This window comes from Xenopus tropicalis, chromosome 5, assembly GCF_000004195.4.
Source record: "Xenopus tropicalis strain Nigerian chromosome 5, UCB_Xtro_10.0, whole genome shotgun sequence".
Taxonomy (NCBI): Eukaryota; Metazoa; Chordata; class Amphibia; order Anura; family Pipidae; genus Xenopus; species Xenopus tropicalis.
Window position 1 is genome coordinate 143,627,201 of NC_030681.2, and position 27,958 is coordinate 143,655,158.

Consider the following 27,958-nt stretch of genomic DNA (forward strand, 5'->3'; position numbering starts at 1 on the left):
ACCCTTTAGTACAATCCACTGTGCAAACTTTGGAATAATTTCCACTTTCAGGGTAGGGATGCACCGAATCCACTATTTTCGTATTCGGCTGAACCCCAAATCCTTTGTGAAAGAATTCGGATTCGGTTTTATCAGGAGCGTGAATTTGGCTGAATCCGAATCCTGCTGAAAAAGGCAGAATCTTGGTCCAATCCCCAACCAAATCCTGGATTCGGTGCGTCCCTAGTTCAGGGTGGCAGTAGCTCCAGGGTTTCCCAGGGTCAATAGACGCACTAGTGCACGATTCAGCAGAAGAAGCAGGAAGGGTGCAATGGCACAACTATACAGAAGTACAAGGAGCAAGATGCAGAAGTTTGTATGCCTAGAGCTGGGGGTAATTCCAGAGGCCTCCTAGTAAGTTACAACTCATTTGGTGATTTGTGTCCAGAAATTGCACTTTGTGGTACATTTGTAAATGAGTCCTATGATATAAGATGTCCAAAGAGAGACAGGGAGTAATTTGTGCATCATACACTACACTTTTTACAATGTGACAGCTTTTATTTTCCTAATCTGATCCATGTCTGGGAGTAACAATGACTTTTCACAAAGTCTCAGGGTACAGTTACATGACGTTGCTTTAATTAAGGCTCGGTTAGGACAGAAATATCAAGCTGATAAGAGGAATATAAACAGGTCGGGGAGGCCAGATGTCTGCCAGGTGCCAAAGGGAAGCACACCTGACATCGGATACAGATAAACTTCAGGCTACGTTGGAACAGGAAGCGGCTCTTGTCCAGACGCCAATTCTGCGTTACTGCACGGATGCCATTGTAGCACTGCACACAGTAATGTTATGAATTGTTATGGATTCCAGTTTTACTTGTGCAGAGAGTCTCCAGAGTACGGATTGACTGAAGTCTGGCTACCGCTCCAGTCTCAGCTTTGGTGTTCTAATGTGACCCGAGATTTATCATTTTACCAAAGAACAACACAGACACATGCGCGGAGATATCGCTTACAGCATGACTCTCAGCCACGGCACGGCAGAACAATAAGGACTCATATTTTGCAAAGCGAAGGGTAAAAAAGAAGGCAGGCAGGGATATTGCAAGCACATCTGCTTTAGGGCATGGTGGTCGTCCCTTGGCTGCCTGCACTGCATCTATAGTCTGGACAGTTGGTCGACACTGATACTGACTTGCACAACTCAACAGACTTTAAGTTATGGACCCTGAACTGCTAGGGCCATGTTCCCCTGGGCAGTGTAAAGATGAGTGAGTTAAAGAAGAATTAAAGCCTAAAAATAAAAATGGCTAAAAATGCTGTATTGCATGCAATCTGTATCATCTATTGAGTGTCAGTGACACTGCACGTGCTCAGTGCAATCAAAGCAGCTGTTGAGAAGCAATGCTTAGGGGTCATTGGCAATTAGCAAGTCGAAAGTAAGTTAATCTGTCACAGAGGCTTATGCTACAGGAATAAATATTAAATTGTGATGCAGACTGCGCTAGCTCCTTAGCTGCTGTGCAATGGAAATAAATACTAATTAGTCGTGCCATTAATTTTATATTAAATATATAGTGTATATTGTGAGTGTGCCCCTAATCTCAGTAACTGACAGCAGCACAGAGCATGTGCAGTGAAAAAGAAAAGACGATGAGGGGCATCTATGAAGGCACAGACCTTCCCTGCTAAAGGGCTGTGGTTGCCTTGGGCTAGTAAAGGGAGTCCCAAAAATAATTTCTATTCTACTTTTTTAAAGGAACAGTAACACTAAAAAATAAAAATGTTTTAAAATAATTAAAATATAATGAACTGTTGCCCTGCACTGGTAAAAGTTGCGTGTTTGCTTCAGAAAGACTACTATAGTTAATAGAAATAGCTGCTGTGTAGCCATGGGGGCAGCCATTTAAATTGAAAAAGGGAGAAAAGGCACAGGTTACATAAGAAGATACCAAATAAACTGTGTAGAATACAATGGGAATCTGCTACTTATCTGTTATCTGCTTAGTAACCTGTGCCTTTTCTCCTTTTTTCAATTTAAATGGCTGCCCCCATGGCTACACAGCAGGGTATTTATATAAACTGCAGTAGTGTTTATGAAGAAAACACACAACTTTTACCAGTGCAGGGCAATAGTATATAATATATTAATTATTTTTATACACTTTCATTTTTTGGTGTTACTGTTCCTTTAAGGTTTAGTTCTCCTTGAACATTGAAGTTTGTCAATGGCCAGTCTGGGACACAACGGCAGCCCCATTAGGGCTTAAGGGGTCACTTACGTTACAGGTCTCTGTGCTCCATTTCGGAGACCTTCCAACACCTCCATGAATACAGCGTTGACTGTGTTATCACTATATTAGTGAGGGGCAATCGGAGATGGCATCCAGGCCTCCACCCTCACTCCCCTTACCAAGGATAGGGAGCGGCAGGGGGTGTAGGCTTCAGTCTGTTCCTTCCACCAGAGCAGAGTGCAGAATTATCTGGGGCACAAGTGCTTGTTGGATGGTGCACACTTGGGCTCTGGGAATATAACTGTCAGGTTATGGAAAAAAATAGTCCACGCTTGCCTCCACAAAGCAGCTGGAAAAAATGTAATATAGCCTATAGCTATAAAACCCAGAGACACATCTATCCAATACCCAGAGACAAACAATTCATAGAGTACATCTTTTTTTGGGTGTATATACATCTGATATTTGACTTCCTCTTGTTCTTTGATCTCCAGCCCTAGACTTTCCCTAGTACTGAGAATATTAACACTTTTAGTAAAGATATCAGTCAAGAAGTGAGAGCTGAGTCAATATCTGCTTTCTACAAACCCTATGCGTGCCAACATAAAGATACAAGTAGCCCCGCAGTGACGCTGTTTAGCCAAGAATAGAGCCGAGACTTTACTGCTGCGTGATCACATTAAATAAACATTTCTTCTAGGGAAAAGCTAAAGGTTACACTTGCAAAGATGGCAATTGCAGGTGCAGAGGGGGAAATATATTCAGAGCGCTCACGTTCCCTGAAAAAAAACTCTTCAAATAGCAAGACACCTGTACGGCGGGCAGCATATGAGCAGAAACGACATAATCACACAGCATTCTATCTAAAAATGTCTTCTAAAGAAATCCTTGCCTAATAATAATGTAGTATCATCATGCTTGAAGACTAAAGAAAACCTAAATCCCCCCATTCTCTGTTATTAACCAATCCGCCACCCCAGCCATATCACTGCCTGGGAATAAATGTACAGGTATGTGACCTGTTATCCAGAATGCTCGGGACCTAGGGTTTTCCGGATAAGAGGTCTTACCATATACTGGATCTCCATACTACTAAAAAATCATTTAAACATTAAATAAACCCAATAGGGCTGTTCTGCCCCCAATAAGGGGTAATTATATCTTAGTTGGGATCAAGTACAGGTACTGTTTTATTATTACAGAGAAAAGGGAATCATATAACCATTAAATAAACCCAATAGGGCTGTTCTGCCCCCAATAAGGGGTAATTATATCTTAGTTGGGATCAAGTACAGGTACTGTTTTATTATTACAGAGAAAAGGGAATCATTTAACCATTAAATAAACCCAATAGGACTGTTCTGCCCCAATAAGGGGTAATTATATCTTAGTTGGGATCAAGTACAGGTACTGTTTTATTATTACAGAGAAAAGGGAATCATTTAACCATGAAATAAACCCAATAGGGCTGTTCTGCCCCCAATAAGGGGTAATTATATCTTAGTTGGGATCAAGTACAGGTACTGTTTTATTATTACAGAGAAAAGGGAATCATTTAACCATTAAATAAACCCAATAGGACTGTTCTGCCCCAATAAGGGGTAATTATATCTTAGTTGGAATCAAGTACAGGTACTGTTTTATTATTACAGAGAAAAGGGAATCATTTAACCATGAAATAAACCCAATAGGGCTGTTCTGCCCCCAATAAGGGGTAATTATATCTTAGTTGGGATCAAGTACAGGTACTGTTTTATTATTACAGAGAAAAGGGAATCATTTAACCATGAAATAAACCCAATAGGGCTGTTCTGCCCCCAATAAGGGGTAATTATATCTTAGTTGGGATCAAGTACAGGTACTGTTTTAGTATTACAGAGAAAAGGGAATCATTTAACCATGAAATAACCCAATAGGGCTGTTCTGCCCCCAATAAGGGGTAATTATATCTTAGTTGGAATAGTTTTATTTAATTTTATTATTACAGAGAGAAAGGGAATCATTTTTAAAAATGTTAATTATTTGCTTATAATGGAGTCTATAGAAGATGGCCTTTCTGTAATTCGGAGCTTTCTGGATAATGGGTCCTATACCTGTACTTACAATCTGAGGTCACTATCACACACACTATGGTCAGTTTTATCAGAAGCCAGTTTACCTGCCTGTATGTTTTTGGGGTGTGGGAGAAAACTGGGGTACATGGAGGAAACCCACCAAGACATGGGGAGAACATGCCCTGCCTGGAATCGATCCTAGCAGCAGTGGTAACCGATGCACTAACATGCTCCACCCTGGGGAAGGTCCAGGGCCAGATGGTGAAACTCAGCTCATAGTGATCCAGTTTAGCACATGTAGGTTCAGTGGCTATACAGGAAAGCAACAGGTTCATTTGTGGCACAGTGCCCACGGGTGCAAATGGAGTTGGAGGTTGAGTCCTTGTGTGCACCCCAAACCATGTAATTACAGTGCAGAAAGAGAAATATAATTTGCAGAATTTTTGCCGTTGCGCATTTTATTTCCATTAATGCTGTTCGTACATCTGTCTTTTCAATGGGAACCCCATGAGGGGACGTATCTCAAACCTTTTATATGTACAGGTGTGGATGCATGAAGTTTCCACCCACAATCCACCACTTCCAACAAGCAGCCGAGTGTATGCGCTGCTGGCGCTGCTGGCCCTGCAGACCCGACCGACACATTGAGCTGCTGTTGCTTTTACAGGTGGCTCTTGAGTTTCCAGAATGTTCCACAGCGCTAATTCTGCTGGTTACCCAAGGACAAAAATCACTTTCAATATGTTTTCACGTCTTAGTGAAGTGTGCCCAAACTGTGTGATGTAAGCAATGGAGCTACAGCCAAACTGCATTCTGAGTTCTTAGAAAATACATGCATTCTAGAATTTACGTGGAACTGCCCAACTGCGGTCAGCCACTAAGTTAGCAGGTAGAGCTATGCTCAGAACCCCTCAGTGACTTCTAATATCCTTATCATTTACAGTAGGGGGTACATTATCCCTTATAATACATAAGTGATACTCAGAGTTCCCTGTATAACTCAGCCTGCAGCCTTGTGCCTTTATATGGGCACAGAACCCCTCAGTGACTGCTAATATCCTTATCATTTACAGTAGGGGGTACATTATCCCTTATAATACATGAGTGATACTCAGAGTTCCCTGTATAACTCAGCCTGCAGCCTTGTGCCTTTATATGGGCACAGAACCCCTCAGTGACTGCTAATATCCTTATCATTTACAGTAGGGGGTACATTATCCCTTATAATACATGAGTGATACTCAGAGTTCCCTGTATAACTCAGCCTGCAGCCTTGTGCCTTTATGTGGGCACAGAACCCCTCAGTGACTGCTAAAATCCTTATCATTTACAGTAGGGGGTACATTATCCCCTAGTCAGCCTGCAGCCTTGTGCCTTTATAAGGTCTCTTTAGATAGTGAGCTCTTGCGAGTAGGACCCTCTGATACTATTGTTAATATATATAGATTATTGTAAGATCCCTGTTTGTTAGAATTTAATGTAAAGCACTGGGTAATTTGCTGGTGCTTCATAAATAAATAAATGATGATGATGATAAGGTCACAGAACCCCCTCTGACCTTTTAAATCCTTATAGTTTACAACAGGGGTACACTATTCCCTATATAACAACAAAAAAACGAGCTTGTGATGGAATATACATTCGTACATTTTTCTGCGTGTGGTGACAGCACAGGAAAAAGGTTAAGTTTCAGAAAATAATTTTTTTCCCCAAAATGTGTAAACTAGCCAATTAATGTTAATGGTAAGGTGAAACCTCGGGGGACACAGTTTGGAGGTTCTCTTGGTTGCTGAGCGTCGCTGTTACTGGAGGATCCCGAGAAAGAGAAGCCAAGCCCTTCCCAGGGCAGAGTATGGGATTTGGCCCCAGGCTGTCCCACACCAGGCACTTTCCCCGTGTCACTCCTGACCCTACTCATCGGCATCATAAAGAGGTCGGGGAGGTTAAACAAAACCTTCCCCTCACACTGCCATGTTAAGCATTTCTGTGAGTTATTGTTCCCTGTAATCTCCCACCTTGTCTCACATTTTCCTGTCAGATATTGACTTAAATATAGTGTTACCTTTCACCCCGCACATTCTGTCTCTGTCTCCTCGGAACACTGCGTGATTAATTACTGGCCGACTTGCACAGCTCTATATCCAATTCTTTCTACTTTCACCTCTGACAGGTTGGAGAACTCATTGGGATGAACCTGTGTCTTTCAAACCCCCTCCCTATACACTAAGAACAATAAATCCCATCAAGGATTAAAGGAGAAGCAGAGCCCTGGAAGACATTTTGGGGAGTCTGTAGTATATATTGTATAATTTCCTATTTGCAGTAGTCTCCCCAATCCACACATTTGTCTGGCACATCTAGATTGTAAGCTCTACGGGACAGGGACCTCCATCCTCTTGTCTTTCACTCTTAACTTATTGCAACTGTATCTTGAATTTATTGTTATACTGTGTATTTATCTATTATCTTAATAACCCCCTGTTTGTATTAATGTATTCTACTGTACAGCGCTGCGTACATAAGTAGCACTTTATAAATAAAGATATACATACATAAATTTGCCAGGAGTTTCCTCCTCGTGGAAAGATCTTACATTGCTTGCAAATGAGGCACTGGAGCCCACAACCACAGACAGAACTTGTAGAAGAAAATTTCACCCCTCACCTCAATGCCCTGGAAAAAACTAACTTGGTTCCCACACACACACTCCCCTTATTCAGTAGTGGGTTATCCTTGAAGAAACCACAACCAAGGTAAACTCTGGATTGGGGCAAACATAATCTAGTAGTAGACTAAAGCACTGACGCTGGTCTGCCCCACCTACCCATCAAGACAGTTTTTTGAACCATTCACGTGATGCAAAATACAAGCTCCACACACAAATACAGTACAGGTATGGGATTCCTTACCCATTATCCAGAAAGTTCTGAAGGGCCATCTACCATAGACTCCATTATAAGCAAATAATTCTAATTTTTAAAAATGATTCCTTTGTCTCTGTAATAATAAAACAGTACCTGTACTTGATCCCAACTAAGATATAATTACCCCTTATTGGGGCAGAACAGCCCTATTGGGTTTATTTAATGGTTAAATGATTCCCTTTTCTCTGTAATAATAAAACAGTACCTGTACTTGATCCCAGCTAAGATATAATTACCCCTTATTGGGGGCAGAACAGCCCTATTGGGTTTATTTAATGGTTAAATGATTCCCTTTTCTCTGTAATAATAAAACAGTACCTGTACTTGATCCCAGCTAAGATATAATTACCCCTTATTGGGGGCAGAACAGCCCTATTGGGTTTATTTAATGGTTAAATGATTCCCTTTTCTCTGTAATAATAAAACAGTACCTGTACTTGATCCCAACTAAGATATAATTACCCCTTATTGGGGGCAGAACAGTCCTATTGGGTTTATTTCATGGTTAAATGATTCCCTTTTCTCTGTAATAATAAAACAGTACCTGTACTTGATCCCAGCTAAGATATAATTACCCCTTATTGGGGGCAGAACAGCCCTATTGGGTTTATTTAATGGTTAAATGATTCCCTTTTCTCTGTAATAATAAAACAGTACCTGTACTTGATCCCAACTAAGATATAATTACCCCTTATTGGGGGCAGAACAGCCCTATTGGGTTTATTTCATGGTTAAATGATTCCCTTTTCTCTGTAATAATAAAACAGTACCTGTACTTGATCCCAACTAAGATATAATTACCCCTTATTGGGGCAGAACAGCCCTATTGGGTTTATTTCATGGTTAAATGATTCCCTTTTCTCTGTAATAATAAAACAGTACCTGTAATTGATCCCAACTAAGATATAATTACCCCTTATTGGGGGCAGAACAGTCCTATTGGGTTTATTGAATATTTAAATGATTTTTAGCAGACTCAAGTTGTGGAGATCCAAATTACGGAAAGATCAATTATCCAGAATATCTCAGGTCCCGAGCATTCTGGATAACAGGTCCATACCTGTATAAACTATATCCCGAACAATTTAGGTATTAAAATCATAAAACAGCTCTTATGTAAAACCCTGATTTATCTAAATAAGCCATTTTCATGAATATATATATTTTTAGCAGTATCTGCCATTGGGTAACCCTAAATAAGAAATTTTAAGTACTAAGGCCCCCCAAATTTCTGTCTTTTACTCCCACCCTACTTCCTGTTACAGATAGAGCTGCATCACTTCCTGTCAGCTGATCTCTGAGGGAGCACACAGCCCATCACAAAATGGTGGCTCAAGGGAAAGGATGTAAAAGGGCAATATTTACTTATTCACCTGCTCATCACCTCATCCATCCCACCCACAGCAACCAATCAGAAAACACCATCTACCGGTCACATTTTTATGTGCCCTTTCAGACAAGTGCAGCGGATTACTGGGATCACAACTAAAATGGCAGTGGAATTCTGTGCAAAACCTATCCCAGACTGTTGCCCAGGAGAAGCGCTGGTCCAGTAAACAGTATACACATGATGGACAGAGCTTCTTTGGCCATTTGTCCTTATCTGACTGTGAGTCTATACACTGGTGCAGGTGTTTCGTTTCAGTTTCTCCGCAAACAGAAATCCCCCATAGTAACCTAAAACACCACACCTTGCACTATGAAGTCACTTAGACGTGAAACAATATGTGGAGAGGTCGAGTTCCTAGTCGGACCTGTTGATGATGTTTATCTGATGGAATCCAAGGTAGTTGCTAGGGCCAAGAGTCCAATATCTGGTGTTGAACAGATCTTCCACTGTTGTGGTTAGAGTCGTTAATGCTACTAGTCATAAAAAAGTGAGGGTTTTTCCCTCAGACAAGAATACCAGATGAACTATTCAGACTTGAGGCTGATTTGTTTCTTAAAAAAATATAAGAGTATGACGTCTTGTTCCAGCCACACTGACCAGTAGAAAAAAAAGGGCCTTATTGTTTTCTCAAACACCAACCGTTACTGCCAGTTTCACCAACCTGGGTCTTTCTCGGAAAACGCAGAGATTCCACCAAATGTCCGAGAAATAAGAAAACATAAGTTACAGTACCACCCGTAACCAAGTAAATCGTCAGTTTAAAGGGGAAACAAAGTGTCATAAACAAGTACGGCACTGAATTACACACCCCTAAACATATCAGGAATGTGCCTTTAAATGTTACCAATACTGTACTAGTATACTAGGAATTGTAGGAAGTTAGCTAATTTTCATATACAGGTATGGGACCTGTTATTCAGAATGCTCGGGACCTGGGGTTTTCCGGATAAGGGATCTTTCCGTAATTTGGATCTCCATAACTTATATCTGCTAAACATCATTTAAATATTGAATAAAACCCAATATTTTAGCTGGGATCAAGTACAAGGTACTGTTTTATTATTACAGAGAAAAGGGAATCATTTAACCATGAAATAAACCCAATAGGGCTGTTCTGCCCCCAATAAGGGGTAATTATATCTTAGTTGGGATCAAGTACAGGTACTGTTTTATTATTACAGAGAAAAGGGAATCATTTAACCATGAAATAAACCCAATAGGGCTGTTCTGCCCCCAATAAGGGGTAATTATATCTTAGTTGGGATCAAGTACAGGTACTGTTTTATTATTACAGAGAAAAGGGAATCATTTAACCATTAAATAAACCCAATAGGGCTGTTCTGCCCCCAATAAGGGGTAATTATATCTTAGTTGGGATCAAGTACAGGTACTGTTTTATTATTACAGAGAAAAGGGAATCATTTAACCATGAAATAAACCCAATAGGGCTGTTCTGCCCCAATAAGGGGTAATTATATCTTAGTTGGGATCAAGTACAGGTACTGTTTTATTATTACAGAGAAAAGGAAATCATTTAACCATGAAATAAACCCAATAGGGCTGTTCTGCCCCCAATAAGGGGTAATTATATCTTAGTTGGGATCAAGTACAGGTACTGTTTTATTATTACAGAGAAAAGGGAATCATTTAACCATGAAATAAACCCAATAGGGCTGTTCTGCCCCCAATAAGGGGTAATTATATCTTAGTTGGGATCAAGTACAGGTACTGTTTTATTATTACAGAGAAAAGGAAATCATTTAACCATTAAATAAACCCAATAGGATTGTTCTGCCCCCAATAAGGGGTAATTATATCTTAGTTGGGATCAAGTACAAGGTACTGTTTTATTGTTACAGCGAAAAAGGGAATCATTTAACCATGAAATAAACCCAATAGGGCTGTTCTGCCCCAATAAGGGGTAATTATATCTTAGTTGGGATCAAGTACAGGTACTGTTTTATTGTTACAGTGAAAAAGGAAATCATTTAACCATGAAATAAACCCAATAGGATTGTTCTGCCCCCAATAAGGGGTAATTATATCTTAGTTGGGATCAAGTACAGGTACTGTTTTATTATTACAGAGAAAAGGGAATCATTTAACCATTAAATAAACCCAATAGGATTGTTCTGCCCCCAATAAGGGGTAATTATATCTTAGTTGGGATCAAGTACAAGGTACTGTTTTATTGTTACAGCGAAAAAGGGAATCATTTATAAAAATTAGAATTATTTGCTTATAATGGAGTGTATGGGCGATGGCCTTTCCGTAATTCGGAACTTTCTGGATAATGGGTTTCTGGATAAGGAGTCCGACACCTAGAAATCCTGTTGCCATTGTGTGTCTGTCTGAGGTCCCAAGTCTCTTTCTCCAGCCCTTTTGGGATTTTTTTTTGTGGACTCTTTGGTGTATGCTTTCCTGATTTTGTTAAAGAGTCCTGATATTCTCCCTTTTATTACTGTATATCTTTCCTGAAGGCAGAGCTGTTACAGGCTGTTCACATTCCACTGTGCTTCTGGAGGATGAACCTAGCTCTACCTAAGCAGCCAAAAGGGATCATTTAGGTCTGCAAGCTCATTGGGCAACTTGTGCTTTTACCTGCAGTGAGTTGCACCTTAAACAACGCCGCCCAGTCTTTCATTTCCAATCAGTTGCTGCTGCACCTATTGATGCATGAAAACCTTGAAGCTAACACCACCTACTGACAAGGCAGTAGGCCCAGGGCTTCCTCAGCACCCTGCGTCAATAGGGGCAGCACACTGGTGTATAAAAAAATAGGGGCGCAGGCACTGTTAATCACTCATGTGAACACTGGATATTAGGGCTGGGCGATATACCGTTTAATACCGAATACCGGTGTTTTTTTTAAAAACTATATTCATTTATTCAGATACCGCAATACCGGGGTGTCAGGGTACTCACCCGTGCGGCCTGGTCTCGTGCGCCTCCTTGCGTGCGCGCACGCGTCCCGTTGTCCGTGGGACGTTGTGCGCGCGCGTCCAGGTGCGTGTGCGTCAAGGCACATGTACATGTCAAAGTGTGCACGTCCGTGACGCGCTGACGGCGCCGGTTCTGCGCATGCGTGGGGGGTATTTAAAGCTATCAAACGCCTCCTCCTGTGCTATGTTGTCTGCGGCCTTGCCTGGGAAACTAAGCCTGCCTGATTTACCTTACGACTTTCTGTTGCCGATCCTTCGCTTGTCTGACTCTGATTTTCAATACTGCAGTAATTATTCTCTAATTTATTAGGAAATGGGGTTATCACCTAATCATGCATGAAAAAAAAAATACCGTCAAATACTGTGACACCGATATAATTTTGAAAAATACCGTGATATAAATTTTTGGTCATACCGCCCAGCTCTACTGGATATGACATCAGGCAGACTTTGAAAATATTCCGCACAACTGTGCCGATTTGTGATAAAGAACCTGTGCATTTTGTGGATCAGACGCAAATGTGGTAGGAGCTTGTTTCTGTCCACAATGATCCTGGAATTATGGAAAAAAAACACTGCGTTGCGGGAAAAAATGGCTATTGTGCTCCAAATTACACTTTGCACACTGCATCTAGGTAGGTGCCCTGATGTCTCCCTGACAGGGTGACCATAAAATACATATCAATTCCTAAAGGGCTCCTGTTTATAATTCCACTGCAATATGCCAGAAGGGGTGTGGCCTAGTACTCCAGAAGGCATGGTGTAACATAAAGTGGGTGTGGTCAGCTGAAAAGCACCGTTAATGGCACTTTATATGGCAGGGACAATGCCATAGGCTTTGATACCATAAATCTGTGCCAAACATTCCCCTGTAGTATGTACAACACTGCAGTTAAATCTGAGTTAATAGTGGCCTTTTAAATCAGTTCATTCCACCATATACAGAGGGGCAGGTAGAGAGGGTAGAAGTCATATAGAAGTATACAGGTAAAAACCCTTGGCCAATAAGTCCAGAAGACTCCAAGCCAACTGGAAAACATCTTTGAGATGCTTGTTTATGTGTAAAAATAAGTACCGGACCTGTTGCACATGAACTCGAATAACTGAAACACAATCAAAGTCAGTTCTAACATAATGTTCCTATTTAACTAATGAACAAAGAGAATAATGTGAAAGGAAAGAATAAAAAGGTGGATTAAACAAAAGAAAAACATCCAAAGGCCTCCCTGGCAGGTCAGTGACCCTACAAACAAGACTGCAGCTTATATCTATACATATGTTTGGATACATTCTATATAAATACATAAACTAATAAACATTTGGGGTAAACGACGTAGGTAAAAAAAAAAAAAAAAAAGCAAGATATGAACACCCGTTTCTAATTATTCCATTTCATGTGTTATCCAAGGCAGAAGTTAGCATTTATTGGCAGCAATAAAGAGGTTGCACAACACTTTGGTTTAATGAAATATTATCTATTGTCAGACTCACAAAGACCTTGTTCGAAAAATGCATTAGCCACACAAGAACTGTGTCATTTTTCCAAAGGTTTTTTCTTAAATTCAGATTTTTTTTTTCTGGGTGGGGGGAGGTGGAACTCTGCAAGGAATGATTTCAATTTGTCAGGTCAGGTGTAAAACTGATTAAATACAACTTGAAAGTTTTATAAACATTAACGCTAAACTGTAAAAGAACAAGTCTGAGTGGTGCGCTCTGGTTACAGAAATGGCAATGGATAAAAAAAAGAATGGTCATTGAATGGCTAAAAGCTCCGAAAAAGGACCAATTCCTATTATTCTTTTCATTGATATAGCCCCAACATATTCATAGAGATTTGAAATAATTTACCCTAATCAGCATGGTGACTATGGTTACCAACCTATGCCAACTTTTTTTTTTAATATCTTTTAATTGGGTTGATCAAAAGAAGGACAGAAAAAGAAAAACATTAAGTACATTCTCAATACAGCGCTTTAGTGGTTCCAGAACAGGGAGCAAGGTGGGGTAGGGGGGCATGTTAGTAAGGACAACCAGGGGACAATGGGGGAGCTTTCCAACCTCATCTAGTGGAACGTGGGCCTCCTACTGAACCCCTTACTAACTTTCCTCTAGGCTTGTATCTGGGGAAACATATTTCGACACAGTTTGAGTATTTGTGCTCGTCTCTAGGCCATTCTCAGAGCTGTATAGTGGGCTTTCCGCCCAAGGTTTTTGTCCAGTAGTTCTTCTGAGGTCATGTTCACCTGGGCTTCTCTGAGAACTTGCGGTATGGTGGGGGAGACATTGGTTTTCCACAGTCTGGCAATTAGTGTTTTGGTGGCAAAAAACATATGGTGTAAAATTAAGGCTTCACCTTCTTCCATGTTTAGGGGCAACATGTGTAGGTGGTTACTTCCCTGGTGAGTTCGGTAAAGGGCCTGTTATGATTAAACTTATACAGGGAGTGTCCTCTTTTGGTTAATTGATACCGAGGTAGGATATAAAATCTGTTCTCCATCCAAAGTCGTATTGTTGTTTGAGGGTGTCCAACATGGAATGATGTCAATGGGGAGGGCCTGAGTTTTATCAGGGTTCACCGTATAAGAACAAAGAGACCCAAATTCACTTAATACTGTATTTGGAATAGACAGGGGTTCACCGTTAGCAGATTATTGGTCATAACAATGGCATTGTCTGAGTAGAGACCTATTTTATGGTCTACAGCCCTTGTATGTCTGGTGTCTGTCTGATCTTTTGGACTGGAACTTCTATGGTCAGTAAAATATGAGTGGTGAAAGAGGGCATCCCTGTCTAGTGCCATTTGTAAGTGCAAACTTCCTAGACAGATGTCCTGAGGATTCTAGGACTGCCTTCATGAATTGGGGCCCTATGTTAAATTTACCTAGCATCTTCTTGATCATGCCCCAGTGCATGTCCAATGCTTTCTCTGCATCCAATGAGAGTATCAGCATCAGTGTTCATGTGGTTTAAGCTACCTCGATGAGATTGATCATCTGTCTTGTAGCATCTGGGGCCAGATGTCTTTTGACAAAGCCCACTTAATCTGGGTTCACTAGGACAGGGAGAACAGTTTGCAAGCTTGTGGCTTACAACTTAATAGAAATTTAGCAGCGTGTTTAGCAGCACTATGGGACTATAACTCTTTACCATGTCTGGGAGTTTGCCTTCTATTGCTAGTGCGGCCTCTAGCATCTCATTGGGGAAGAATTCATCGTTCTGTGCTTCTTTGAAAACAAAGAGAAGGTGTGGGGCCAGCTGTGCTGAGAATTCCCTGTAATATATATATTAGAGAACCTGTCTGGTTATGCCAACTATTTAACTGGGCTATACACAAGGAGGCAGACCAGTGAAGTCACATGGGCAGGGCATGGGTGGTTTAGGGCCAGGCCTAGCAGGTGATGGCTAGATGGCTGGCTTGAGAATGAGGCAGATGGAATGCAAAAGAGGGTGGATGAGAACAGGCGACCTTTTCCTCAGCAGAACCTACTGCAGGTCAGAGTATCGCCACTCTAGTTCATGCTATCTATCATTTTAGCCAATTTTCCCTCGTAACAAACATACCTTAAGGTCTGCAGCTCTCTTCATCATCTCCAGTATTATGTAACATCCAATGGAATGACCAATCAAAATCAATTTTATATCTGCAGGCACATGTTCCTTCATGAACGAGAGCTTGTGTTCAATCTGTCCATTGAGTCCAAACACGTCCTCCATTTGGTCATATTCTAAACCAGCAAAAGAGACAAATGGGGTCAGATAAATGCTCATTTATTTCTTAAATGCAAAGTGATGTACTGTAGGCCTTAGTAATTAAAAAAAGTTTTAGGGACACGCAGGTTGTAGTAGGAGGTCATCCTAATCATAAGGTGTAATTATTATTTTTGTATTATGTATTGTATTATTATTATTCTTTATTTATAACATACTGACACATGAGTATTCATCATTCCAACCAGCCCCTTCCCTAGCAGAGCTTACTCTCTACAGCAGTGATCCCCAACCAGTGGTTCCTGAGCAACATGTTGCTCACCAACCCCTTGGATGCTGCTCCCAGTAGCCTCAAAGTAGGCTCTCGTTTTTTAATTTATGGCTTGGAGGCAAATTTTGGTTGCATAAAAACCAAGTATTATGCCAAACAGAGCCTTCTGTAGCCTGCCAGTCCCCATAGGGGCTACAAAATTGACAATTATAGCTCTTATTTGCACCCCCAGGAATTTTTCCATGCTTGTGTTGCTCCCCAACACACATGGATATAAAAGGTTGGGGATCCCTGCTCTACAGTAAGCTCCTTATCACATTCACAAAACTTAATTTTAATAGGAGCCATTGAACCCGCCTACATGTTTTTGAAAAGGCTGGAGAAATTACTCATATTCTTTAAGCATTAAAATACCATTTATAATGTGCTTTTGTATAGACCTGTGTGCCTGTTGTGCCTATTACGACTAAGTCCCAGTGTGCAGCTTGCTGAGGGCACTTGCCATTGACCAAGCGGAAGAATAGGACTCCCTTTGTTCAATGCACCCATATTGTTTTGGGTTTCACTCTGCCCAGGGCATGCAGGGCATGTACATTCTCCCCATGGTAGTTAAATTGGCTTCAGATTAAACTGAATATAACCACGTCTAGCCCAATATTCTGTGTACTAAGTCACGAAATGTAGAACGTGGTCCAGGTGCACTAGTCCCGGACCCTCAGCCAAAGGTGCGGAGCAACCATATCCATCAACACCATAAGGGGAAAGGCACTCAAAAAAGCCTTGAAGGTCACATTTAAAAATAAGTTAAAAACAAAATACTTTATTAAAAAAAAATGCTGATCATTTACTGACTATTGTCTCTACGTGTGTTTTAGCAGAGGCAATTCTCAGTATTGTCTATGGCAGGGGATTTTCTGGGGTTTAGTAGCTGTGAAAAAGTAGCTGCTACTAGTAGCTCAGTGTGTTCGGGAAATCGCCGGAAAAGCCTTGCGAGTCTTTTTCGGCGATTTGCGCGAAATCGCGCCACCGCGTCTGCCATCCCGCCGGCAACTTACATGTTCACCGGTGGGATGGCAGGGGGAAGGCAACTCGGGGAGATTAGTCGCCCGCGAACAGGGAGTTTTGCCGCGGGCGACTAATCTCCCCGTGTGCCAGAGCCCTTACACATTTTGTGCTCAAGAGCATTTAATCATCTGATAAAACTGACCTTTAGGGGCAGATTTATCAAAATGCAAGTTTAGAGGTTAATACATAAAAACTCACCCACAATCTGTTCATTCCTATGGGAGTGTATTTATCAGTCGGTGAATGTTACAACACACCGTTTGATTAATAGACTTCTAAAAATCCCATAGGAATGAATAGAACATGGATGAGCTTTTATGTATTAAGTTCTTAACTCACATTTTGATAAAACTGACCTTTAGGGGCAGATTTACTAATCCACGAACGCTCTGAAGGCGTCCGAATGCATTTTTTCGACTTTTTCGTTGCTGTCGAGACTTTTTCGTATGTTCCGCGACTTTTTGGTATATTTTCCGTGACTTTTTGGTATATTTTCCGCAACTTTTTCGTCGCCGTCGCGAAAAAATCGGATTGGTTTTTCTGCCGTTTACAATCGCTCAATACGAAAAAATCGCGACGGGGACAAAATAGTCACGCAAAATACGATAAAGTCGCGGCAACAACGAAAAAGTCGCGACAAATACGAAAAAGTCGCAACGGCGAAATTTTTGTTTCCAATCCGAATTTTTGCCATTCGGGATTCGAATTCGTGCTTTGGTAAATCTGCCCCTTAGTGTGCATACCTATGGTAGGGAAATTAAACTGTAAGCGCCACCAGGGCAACAATTCATGTAAAAACATCTTCTGTAAATGTGCTTTGTAATATGTTGTCACTATTCACATAAGGGATAGACATTTTTTCAAAACCTGGTTATTCCTGAAGGCCTGCATGCAGTGCTCTTACTGCCTAAACTGATCCATCTGTTACCATTTCTGGCACTGACGATGCCAATCCATGCAACTGTTGGAACAGCCAGTCTCACTTCAGCATTCCACGAGGGTGTTCTTGGCACAACCAAAGCCAAACAGAATCAGGATTAAAAAAAAAACAAAAAGAAAAAAGTCTGGATCCATTATAACATCTCTCCTGATGCGTCATCGAGGTTGCTAAATTAGAACAATAAGCTGCACATTAAGCTGCCTATTTTGCTTAAACGAGGAGTAATCTGATCTTCCTCCCAATACGGGAAAGTGACACATAGAAAATATGCAGCGCAAGTGCTATTGTCGATGAAATGAACTAATAACGTCAAGTTTTTTTGAATAGTTGTTGGATTGGGTTGTTGTTAGTGGCATGCCAAAGTAATCTTATGGTGTTATGTAATCATTTAACCATGAAATAAGCCCAATAGGGCTGTTCTGCCCCCAATAAGGGGTAATTATATCTTAGTTGGGATCAAGTACAGGTACTGTTTTATTATTACAGAGAAAAGGGAATCATTTAACCATTAAATACACCCAATAGGGCTGTTCTGCCCCCAATAAGGGGTAATTATATCTTAGTTGGGATCAAGTACAGGTACTGTTTTATTATTACAGAGAAAAGGGAATCATTTAACCATTAAATAAACCCAATAGGGCTGTTCTGCCCCCAATAAGGGGTAATTATATCTTAGTTGGGATCAAGTACAGGTACTGTTTTATTATTACAGAGAAAAGGGAATCATTTAACCATTAAATAAACCCAATAGGGCTGTTCTGCCCCCAATAAGGGGTAATTATATCTTAGTTGGGATCAAGTACAGGTACTGTTTTATTATTACAGAGAAAAAGGGAATCATTTACCGTATATACTCGAGTATAAGCCGATCCGAGTATAAGCCGAGGTACCTAATTTTACCTAAGAAAACTGGAAAAACGTATTGACTCGAGTATAAGCCTAGGGTGGGAAATGCAGCCGCTACTGCTAAGTTTCAATAATCAAATTATTGAATAAAAGGACAGTCACAAGTGCTTACATGACTACCATATTAATAAACACAAGGTATGGGCTGGAAAATGAGGCACATCCAACATAAGATAACCATATGCAAGGTTGTACAGGTTAATATCTCATTTAATTTTACATACATATTATGCCATAGTTCTGTATACTTTTTGGGGTGAGTGATGTAGAATCACAAGTTATATCTTTCCTTTATCATGAGTGGGAATCACAACACGTACAGCTTAGTGGCGGCAAACAAGTTTTAAGAGCAGAAGGCATTTATGTCTGGTAAGCACCCAGTAAATGAGGGATCATGTATAACTACAGTGTATAACTGGGTAAAAATAATCTATCGCACATATCAGGTGCTCTTTAAATGTGTCCTGTGGAACATACAGTACACTATGGTGGTACAGCGCTTACCTTGTTTCGGGTGCATTTTTGTCCTACCGGCAATCCCTTAGGGACTTGGGACACTTCCCCCCCCCCGCGCCGGCCCAACACGCACGCACGCACACACACACATCGAATGGCGCGCCTCGCACGGCGCTGAAGGGACGGGCGCGAGTTACAGAGCTACCGTATATACCCTAAAAGATGCACGTGCGCAGTTACACGCGTCCGTCCACGGGGGGTGCGAGCAAGAAGCAGCGACTTGGGACAAATGCACACTTATATATACTCGAGTATAAGTCGAGGGTTACTTTTGGGGCACATTTTTAGTGTTGAAAAACTCGGCTTATACTCGAGTATATACGGTAACCATTAAATAAACCCAATAGGGCTGTTCTGCCCCCAATAAGGGGTAATTATATCTTAGTTGGGATCAAGTACAGGTACTGTTTTATTATTACAGAGAAAAGGGAATCATTTAACCATTAAATAAACCCAATAGGGCTGTTCTGCCCCCAATAAGGGGTAATTATATCTTAGTTGGGATCAAGTACAGGTACTGTTTTATTATTACAGAGAAAAGGGAATCATTTAACCATTAAATAAACCCAATAGGGCTGTTCTGCCCCCAATAAGGGGTAATTATATCTTAGTTGGGATCAAGTACAGGTACTGTTTTATTATTACAGAGAAAAGGGAATCATTTAACCATTAAATAAACCCAATAGGGCTGTTCTGCCCCCAATAAGGGGTAATTATATCTTAGTTGGGATCAAGTACAGGTACTGTTTTATTATTACAGAGAAAAAGGGAATCATTTACCGTATATACTCGAGTATAAGCCGATCCGAGTATAAGCCGAGGTACCTAATTTTACCTAAGAAAACTGGAAAAACGTATTGACTCGAGTATAAGCCTAGGGTGGGAAATGCAGCCGCTACTGCTAAGTTTCAATAATCAAATTATTGAATAAAAGGACAGTCACAAGTGCTTACATGACTACCATATTAATAAACACAAGGTATGGGCTGGAAAATGAGGCACATCCAACATAAGATAACCATATGCAAGGTTGTACAGGTTAATATCTCATTTAATTTTACATACATATTATGCCATAGTTCTGTATACTTTTTGGGGTGAGTGATGTAGAATCACAAGTTATATCTTTCCTTTATCATGAGTGGGAATCACAACACGTACAGCTTAGTGGCGGCAAACAAGTTTTAAGAGCAGAAGGCATTTATGTCTGGTAAGCACCCAGTAAATGAGGGATCATGTATAACTACAGTGTATAACTGGGTAAAAATAATCTATCGCACATATCAGGTGCTCTTTAAATGTGTCCTGTGGAACATACAGTACACTATGGTGGTACAGCGCTTACCTTGTTTCGGGTGCATTTTTGTCCTACCGGCAATCCCTTAGGGACTTGGGACACTTCCCCCCCCCCCGCGCCGGCCCAACACGCACGCACGCACACACACACATCGAATGGCGCGCCTCGCACGGCGCTGAAGGGACGGGCGCGAGTTACAGAGCTACCGTATATACCCTAAAAGATGCACGTGCGCAGTTACACGCGTCCGTCCACGGGGGGTGCGAGCAAGAAGCAGCGACTTGGGACAAATGCACACTTATATATACTCGAGTATAAGTCGAGGGTTACTTTTGGGGCACATTTTTAGTGTTGAAAAACTCGGCTTATACTCGAGTATATACGGTAACCATTAAATAAACCCAATAGGGCTGTTCTGCCCCCAATAAGGGGTAATTATATCTTAGTTGGGATCAAGTACAGGTACTGTTTTATTATTACAGAGAAAAGGGAATCATTTAACCATTAAATAAACCCAATAGGGCTGTTCTGCCCCCAATAAGGGGTAATTATATCTTAGTTGGGATCAAGTACAGGTACTGTTTTATTATTACAGAGAAAAGGGAATCATTTAACCATTAAATAAACCCAATAGGGCTGTTCTGCCCCCAATAAGGGGTAATTATATCTTAGTTGGGATCAAGTACAGGTACTGTTTTATTATTACAGAGAAAAAGGAAATCAATTTTAAAAATCTGAATTATTTGATTAAAATGGAGTCTATAGGAAACAGGCTTTCTGTAATTCAGAGCTTTGTGGATAATGGGTTTCCGGATAACGGATCCCATACCTCTACTGCATGGTTGACCCCCAACACACGTAGAATTGAAAACAGCATTCAAGAACAGGAAAACCAACTTAATACATGAAGCTTAGTAAAATTGTTGGTTTTCTTTTACTTGGTGACATTACAGGAAAAATCCCAAATAGAAATGTTACAAAACAGGCCCATAAGTGTACGGTGAGGCTCTACACTGTGATTAAAACAGCTTAAAATATTGTCTTCAGCTCCGATATATTATTTTACCGTGAAAATAAGCGGTTACTTGAACACAGTTTCCAGCCAGGTACGGCCATGGGTTGGTCCTCACTGACAGATAATATATTTCAGCTAGCTGTGTTTATTCATCTGCGCTACATCTCGACATCACTTTATAAAAATTAAATAATACTTAATGTAAACAGAACTAATATGTTTAACACCGAGTATGTTATTTTATTTTATGTCTACTGTTAACGTGTTTTAAATTACCTTTTTATATCCAACGCATCGTACTTAATAAATCTCCGGGCTTTTCACTATTCAGAAATAATGGGTAAAAAAGGCGCAATTCCAGTATGAGATAAAAATCCATAATAAAATATTTATATTTAGCCTTTTTAAAGGGGAAATGACAGTTTTTTTTAAATAGACCAGATACGTTGTAAAAGTGTTCCTCGGATTAAAGAGCAACATTGTAAGCTCTTTTGGGCAGGGCTCTCTTCACCTCTTGTATCGGTTATTGGTTGCTTTATATGTTACTCTGTATGTCTCCTTGTAGAGTGTAAGCTCTTTTGGGCAGGGCTCTCTTCACCTCTTGTATCGGTTATTGATTGCTTTATATGTTACTCTGTATGTCTCCTTGTAGATTGTAAGCTCTTTTGGGCAGGGCTCTCTTCCCCTCTTGTATCGGTTATTGGTTGCTTTATATGTTACTCTGTATGTCTCCTTGTAGATTGTAAGCTCTTTTGGGCAGGGCTCTCTTCACCTCTTGTATCGGTTATTGGTTGCTTTATATGTTACTCTGTATGTCTCCTTGTAGAGTGTAAGCTCTTTTGGGCAGGGCTCTCTTCACCTCTTGTATCGGTTATTGATTGCTTTATATGTTACTCTGTATGTCTCCTTGTAGATTGTAAGCTCTTTTGGGCAGGGCTCTCTTCCCCTCTTGTATCGGTTATTGGTTGCTTTATATGTTACTCTGTATGTCTCCTTGTAGATTGTAAGCTCTTTTGGGCAGGGCTCTCTTCCCCTCTTGTATCGGTTATTGGTTGCTTTATATGTTACTCTGTATGTCTCCTTGTAGATTGTAAGCTCTTTTGGGCAGGGCTCTCTTCACCTCTTGTATTGGTTATTGGTTGCTTTATATGTTACTCTGTATGTCTCCTTGTAGAGTGTAAGCTCTTTTGGGCAGAGCTCTCTTCACCTCTTGTATCGGTTATTGATTGCTTTATATGTTACTCTGTATGTCTCCTTGTAGATTGTAAGCTCTTTTGGGCAGGGCTCTCTTCACCTCTTGTATCGGTTATTGGTTGCTTTATATGTTACTCTGTATGTCTCCTTGTAGATTGTAAGCTCTTTTGGGCAGGGCTCTCTTCACCTCTTGTATCGGTTATTGATTGCTTTCTATGTTACTCTGTATGTCTCCTTGTAGATTGTAAGCTCTTTTGGGCAGGGCTCTCTTCCCCTCTTGTATCGGTTATTGATTGCTTTATATGTTACTCTGTGTGTCTCCTTGTAGAGTGTAAGCTCTTTTGGGCAGGGCTCTCTTCCCCTCTTGTATCGGTTATTGATTGCTTTCTATGTTACTCTGTATGTCTCCTTGTAGATTGTAAGCTCTTTTGGGCAGGGCTCTCTTCACCTCTTGTATCGGTTATTGATTGCTTTATATGTTACTCTGTATGTCTCCTTGTAGATTGTAAGCTCTTTTGGGCAGGGCTCTCTTCACCTCTTGTATCGGTTATTGGTTGCTTTATATGTTACTCTGTATGTCTCCTTGTAGATTGTAAGCTCTTTTGGGCAGGGCTCTCTTCACCTCTTGTATCGGTTATTGATTGCTTTCTATGTTACTCTGTATGTCTCCTTGTAGATTGTAAGCTCTTTTGGGCAGGGCTCTCTTCCCCTCTTGTATCGGTTATTGATTGCTTTATATGTTACTCTGTGTGTCTCCTTGTAGAGTGTAAGCTCTTTTGGGCAGGGCTCTCTTCCCCTCTTGTATCGGTTATTGATTGCTTTCTATGTTACTCTGTATGTCTCCTTGTAGATTATAAGCTCTTTTGGGCAGGGCTCTCTTCCCCTCTTGTATCGGTTATTGATTGCTTTATATGTTACTCTGTATGTCTCCTTGTAGAGTGTAAGCTCTTTTGGGCAGGGCTCTCTTCCCCTCTTGTATCGGTTATTGATTGCTTTATATGTTACTCTGTATGTCTCCTTGTAGATTGTAAGCTCTTTTGGGCAGGGCTCTCTTCACCTCTTGTATCGGTTATTGATTGCTTTATATGTTACTCTGTATGTCTCCTTGTAGAGTGTAAGCTCTTTTGGGCAGAGCTCTCTTCCCCTCTTGTATCGGTTATTGATTGCTTTATATGTTACTCTGTATGTCTCCTTGTAGATTGTAAGCTCTTTTGGGCAGGGCTCTCTTCCCCTCTTGTATCGGTTATTGGTTGCTTTATATGTTACTCTGTATGTCTCCTTGTAGATTGTAAGCTCTTTTGGGCAGGGCTCTCTTCCCCTCTTGTATCGGTTATTGGTTGCTTTATATGTTACTCTGTATGTCTCCTTGTAGATTGTAAGCTCTTTTGGGCAGGGCTCTCTTCACCTCTTGTATCGGTTATTGATTGCTTTATATGTTACTCTATATGACCAATGTATGAAACCCATTTATTGTATAGCGCTGCGGAATATGTTGGGGCTTTATAAATAAAAGTTAAAGGAATAGTAACACCAAAAAACGAAAGTGCTTTAAAGTAATTAAAAAATAATGTACTGTTGCCCTGCTCTGGTAAAACAGGTGTGTTTGCTACAGAAATGCTTCTATAGTTTATATAAATGAGCTGCTTTGTAGCCATGGGGGCAGCCATTCAAGCTAGAAAAAGGGAGAAAAGGCACAGGTTACTTAGCAGATAACAGATAAGCTCTAAAGAATACAATGGGGTATTTTCTGTTATCTGATTTGTGCCTGTGCCTTTTCTCCTTTAAATGGCTGCCCCCATGGCTACACAGCAGCTTATTTATATCAACTGTAGTAGGGGTTCTGTGGCAAACACACCAGTTGTACCAGTGCAGGGCAACAGCACATTATATTGTTATTACTTTTATACACTTTATTTTTTTGGTGTTACTGTTCCTTTAATAATAATAACTAAAGCCTGATGGAAGGATGATGGCCTTGGATCTTCTACTCCAACACAGGTCCAATAATCCAGTGCCAAGATGTTCAGCAAGAGGGTATAAACCAAGACTACCAAGAAGCACCATTAGTGCATAATTTTGAATGTAGTTGCCATGTTAAACCAGTCCCAGATCCAGAGATTATACATAAACAGAACTGTGATGGTTTTTGATAAGAAAACTCTAAATGCTACTTTTGGGACTTACTCTACAGATGTGTATTTAGCAGTCATGATGATCAGAGCACCTGGCTTTAATAACTTTACCAGGAATTATCTGCACCATATTCCTTACCATGCTACATGTAACTGACCCTGAAGAAGTCATTGAGAATGTATTTACATGCTTTAATGAAGAAAGAATGGATTTATTAAAGAGGATAATCTGAAAGAACGACAATGGATGACCAGTTTAGAACAGCCATATACTTTTTAACCACATGTTGGATCAAATCCAGCTCCTCAACGTGCTTATGCAGGGGTCGGGAACCTTTTTGGCTGAGAGAGCCATAAACACCACATATTTTAAAATGTAATTCCGTGAGAGCCACACAATATGTTTGGCCGCGGATGCTGAGGGGCAAGGTAGGGTGGGTCCCAAGAATGCCGGATGCGGATGCAATGCGGAGGAGGGCATGACCTGCGCTCAGCAGATAGAAGACGTACTCTAAGGCTTAGAACACGTCTTCTATCCGCCGAGCGCAGGGGCAAGGTAGGGTGGGTGCCAAGGATGCCAGATGCGATACAGAGGAGGGCGTGGCCTGCGCTCGGCGGATAGAAGACGTGTTCTAAGGCTTAGAACATGTCTTCTATCCGCCGAGCGTAGGGGCAAGGTAGGGTGGGTGCTAAGGATGCCAGATGTGATGAAGAGGAGGGCGTGGCCTGCGCTCGGCGGATAGAAGATGTGTTCTAAGGCTTAGAACACGTCTTCTATCTGCCGAGTGCAGGCCACGCCCCCGTTATTTTTTTTAATTAAAGATTTGGCAGCGAGCCAGATGCAGCCATAAAAAAAGCCACATCTGGCTCGCGAGCCATAGGTTCCCTACCCCTGTGCTAATGGGTCCTACTGGCACCACAGTAAAGTCCAGGGATTTTTAAACCTGCCCGGCAGATATCTGGCTGATTTTCCGGCAGGTATTGGTTGAGCAGGTCCTTATGATGGTCACATACAAAGGTAGAGTCACCTTTACAGATAATGAAGTAGATGAGGTCTTCAGAGAAGACTCAATAGATAAAGGCAGTGTGTTCTAGGCTGTAGCACTGTTTTATTGTTGTCTCTGGAAGGAATATGCCAGCAGCGTTGCTGTATAACAGTACTGCAAGTCACTTTGGAACTAAGCATTTCTTAGAAATCAGGGACATCTCTTTCTGAGGAACAAGATTTACAACTCACGCACTTTAGAAGCAAGCGTTCCTACCCCTTTAAATCCCAGAGTGATTGCTCTTGGAATTCTGGCAAGCCATATAAGAAAAGCATTTCTTGAGCACATTTGGAAATGAAAACAAAACACATGTAATAAAAAAGATAAGATGTTGTATAGCCAAGGGGGTCTTCCTTCGCTATTTTAAAACAAGGAAGCTGTTTGCGTGTTCCAAAACCTCGAAAACGCCCTATGGCCAAAACATTGTTATTCATATTACTATTTTCAGAACACATAGTATTGAGAACACTTTGGTACTGATTGGATACGGCACGGAGCAAAACACACTTTGACAAAATGCTTCCTGCTCTAATATGCAATCCAGTAAATTCTATGCACAATGCACTGAAAGGGATAATAACACATTATAGGAGTCATGATGGTATTATTTAACCCTTTCTGGTTGGGTGTCTGACTTTACTGCATGGCTGCTTCATCAGCTCGCTCCCTAATTTAGAGACGGGTCTTTAATGAACATGATGCACTATGGTCTTCGGTAATGACCATCTAATACTCCCTGAAGCAATTATTAAGGATCAAGTGTGATACAAAAAAGGAGATCTATTATTAAAATGATACTGCCACGTTCTAGATCAGCTGTTCTCAACCTGTGGGTTCTCAATCCCTTTGGGGGGTCAAACTAAGACCATCGGAAAACACATATTTCCGATGGTCTTAGGAATCATTTTATGGTTGGGGGTCACCACAACATGAGGAACTGTATTAAAGGGTCGCAACATTAGGAAGGTTGAGAACCACTGTTCTAGATATTTACAGGAAAGTTCCTGAATGGCTTGAAAAAGGCACTCGACCTACACATTTTTAAAATAATAAAGCGGAGGTGCAATAAGATGCTGTGACCGGATAATTCTTACAAAAAGGTACCAAGAAAATGTGCTACCTATTCAACAAAAAATTGTTGGTCTATATATTATAATATTCTTAAGCTGCCCAGGTAAAGTTTGGCTAAACTTGGAAAAGCATGTTACATCTAAAGCTTGGACCCTATAAAAGTAAATAATAAAATACTTAGTTCTTAATTAATCAGTTTGAAGGACTGGTCAGACCAGTGACCATATCAGTTTTGCACAAAATGCGTTAATGCCCTTTAATATATTAATATCTGTGAAGTCAGATCACTTTTTTTGTTAATATAGCATGAAAAACCTACCAGGCACCAATTACACCTTCAAAAATGAATCCCCACCTCTCTGCAGCCCATTCACAACTTTAGTTACTTCTGTTGGACCCAGAAGTGTTTCCCCCAGCTTACTTTAGGTAGTAATATTGAGTTTTGCAGGTGAAGAAAAGACCTAACAAGCTGGACCCTCTTTAGATTAGTCCTCCAGCCTCAGTTTACATTACATTATCACATGGAAAGGTTCTTTCAAGTCATGCTCCCCTTATTTTGGAGAGATAGTATTGAGTAGCACACCTGGAAGAGGCTGAGACTTGGTGTAACTGACCATAAATGAAGTATGTGTCCTAAAATATCCCCATTTTACATCAGGAACGTCTGTACCGTGTTTCCCCGAAAATAAGACACTAAGGGGCTGATTTACTTACCCACGAACGGGTCGAATGGAGTCCGATTGCGTTTTTTTCGTAATGATCGGTATTTTGTGATTTTTTCGTATGTTTTGCGATTTTTTCGGATTCTTTACGAATTTTTCGTTACCAATACGATTTTTGCGTAAAAACGCGAGTTTTCCTATCCATTACGAAAGTTGCGTAAAAAGTTGCGTATTTTGCGTAGCGTTAAAACTTACGCGAAAAATGCGCAACTTTTCGCGTAAGTTTTAACGCTACGAAAAATGCGCAACTTTTTACGCAACTTTCGTAATGGATACGAAAAACTCGCGTTTTTACGCAAAAATCGTATTGGTAACGAAAAATTCGTACAGAATCCGAAAAAATCGCAAAACATACGAAAAAGTCGCAAAATGTTCGTTTTCAAGTCGGAACTTTTCCAATTCGGGTCGGATTCGTGGGTTAGTAAATCAGCCCCTTAGTCTTATATTTTTTTAAGCTCCAAAATATGCACTAGGTCTTATTTTAAGGGGATGTCTTATTTTTCCATGAAGAAGAATACAGTACACATTTTTTCCATCGTTTGGGTG

The 27,958-nt window shown here is 40.7% G+C and overlaps 1 protein-coding gene across 2 annotated transcripts in view; it reads right to left on the bottom strand.

Annotated features, from left to right (window-relative positions):
- Window positions 1-27,958, bottom strand: part of ldah (lipid droplet associated hydrolase) — a 136,196-nt gene that overhangs the window by 44,373 nt on the left and 63,865 nt on the right. For both annotated transcript variants that reach the window (XM_002934490.5, XM_031902982.1), the window contains one exon: window positions 15,091-15,254. In XM_002934490.5, coding sequence (XP_002934536.2) covers window positions 15,091-15,254 — 164 coding nt within the window. The remainder of the gene's footprint in view (window positions 1-15,090; window positions 15,255-27,958) is intronic.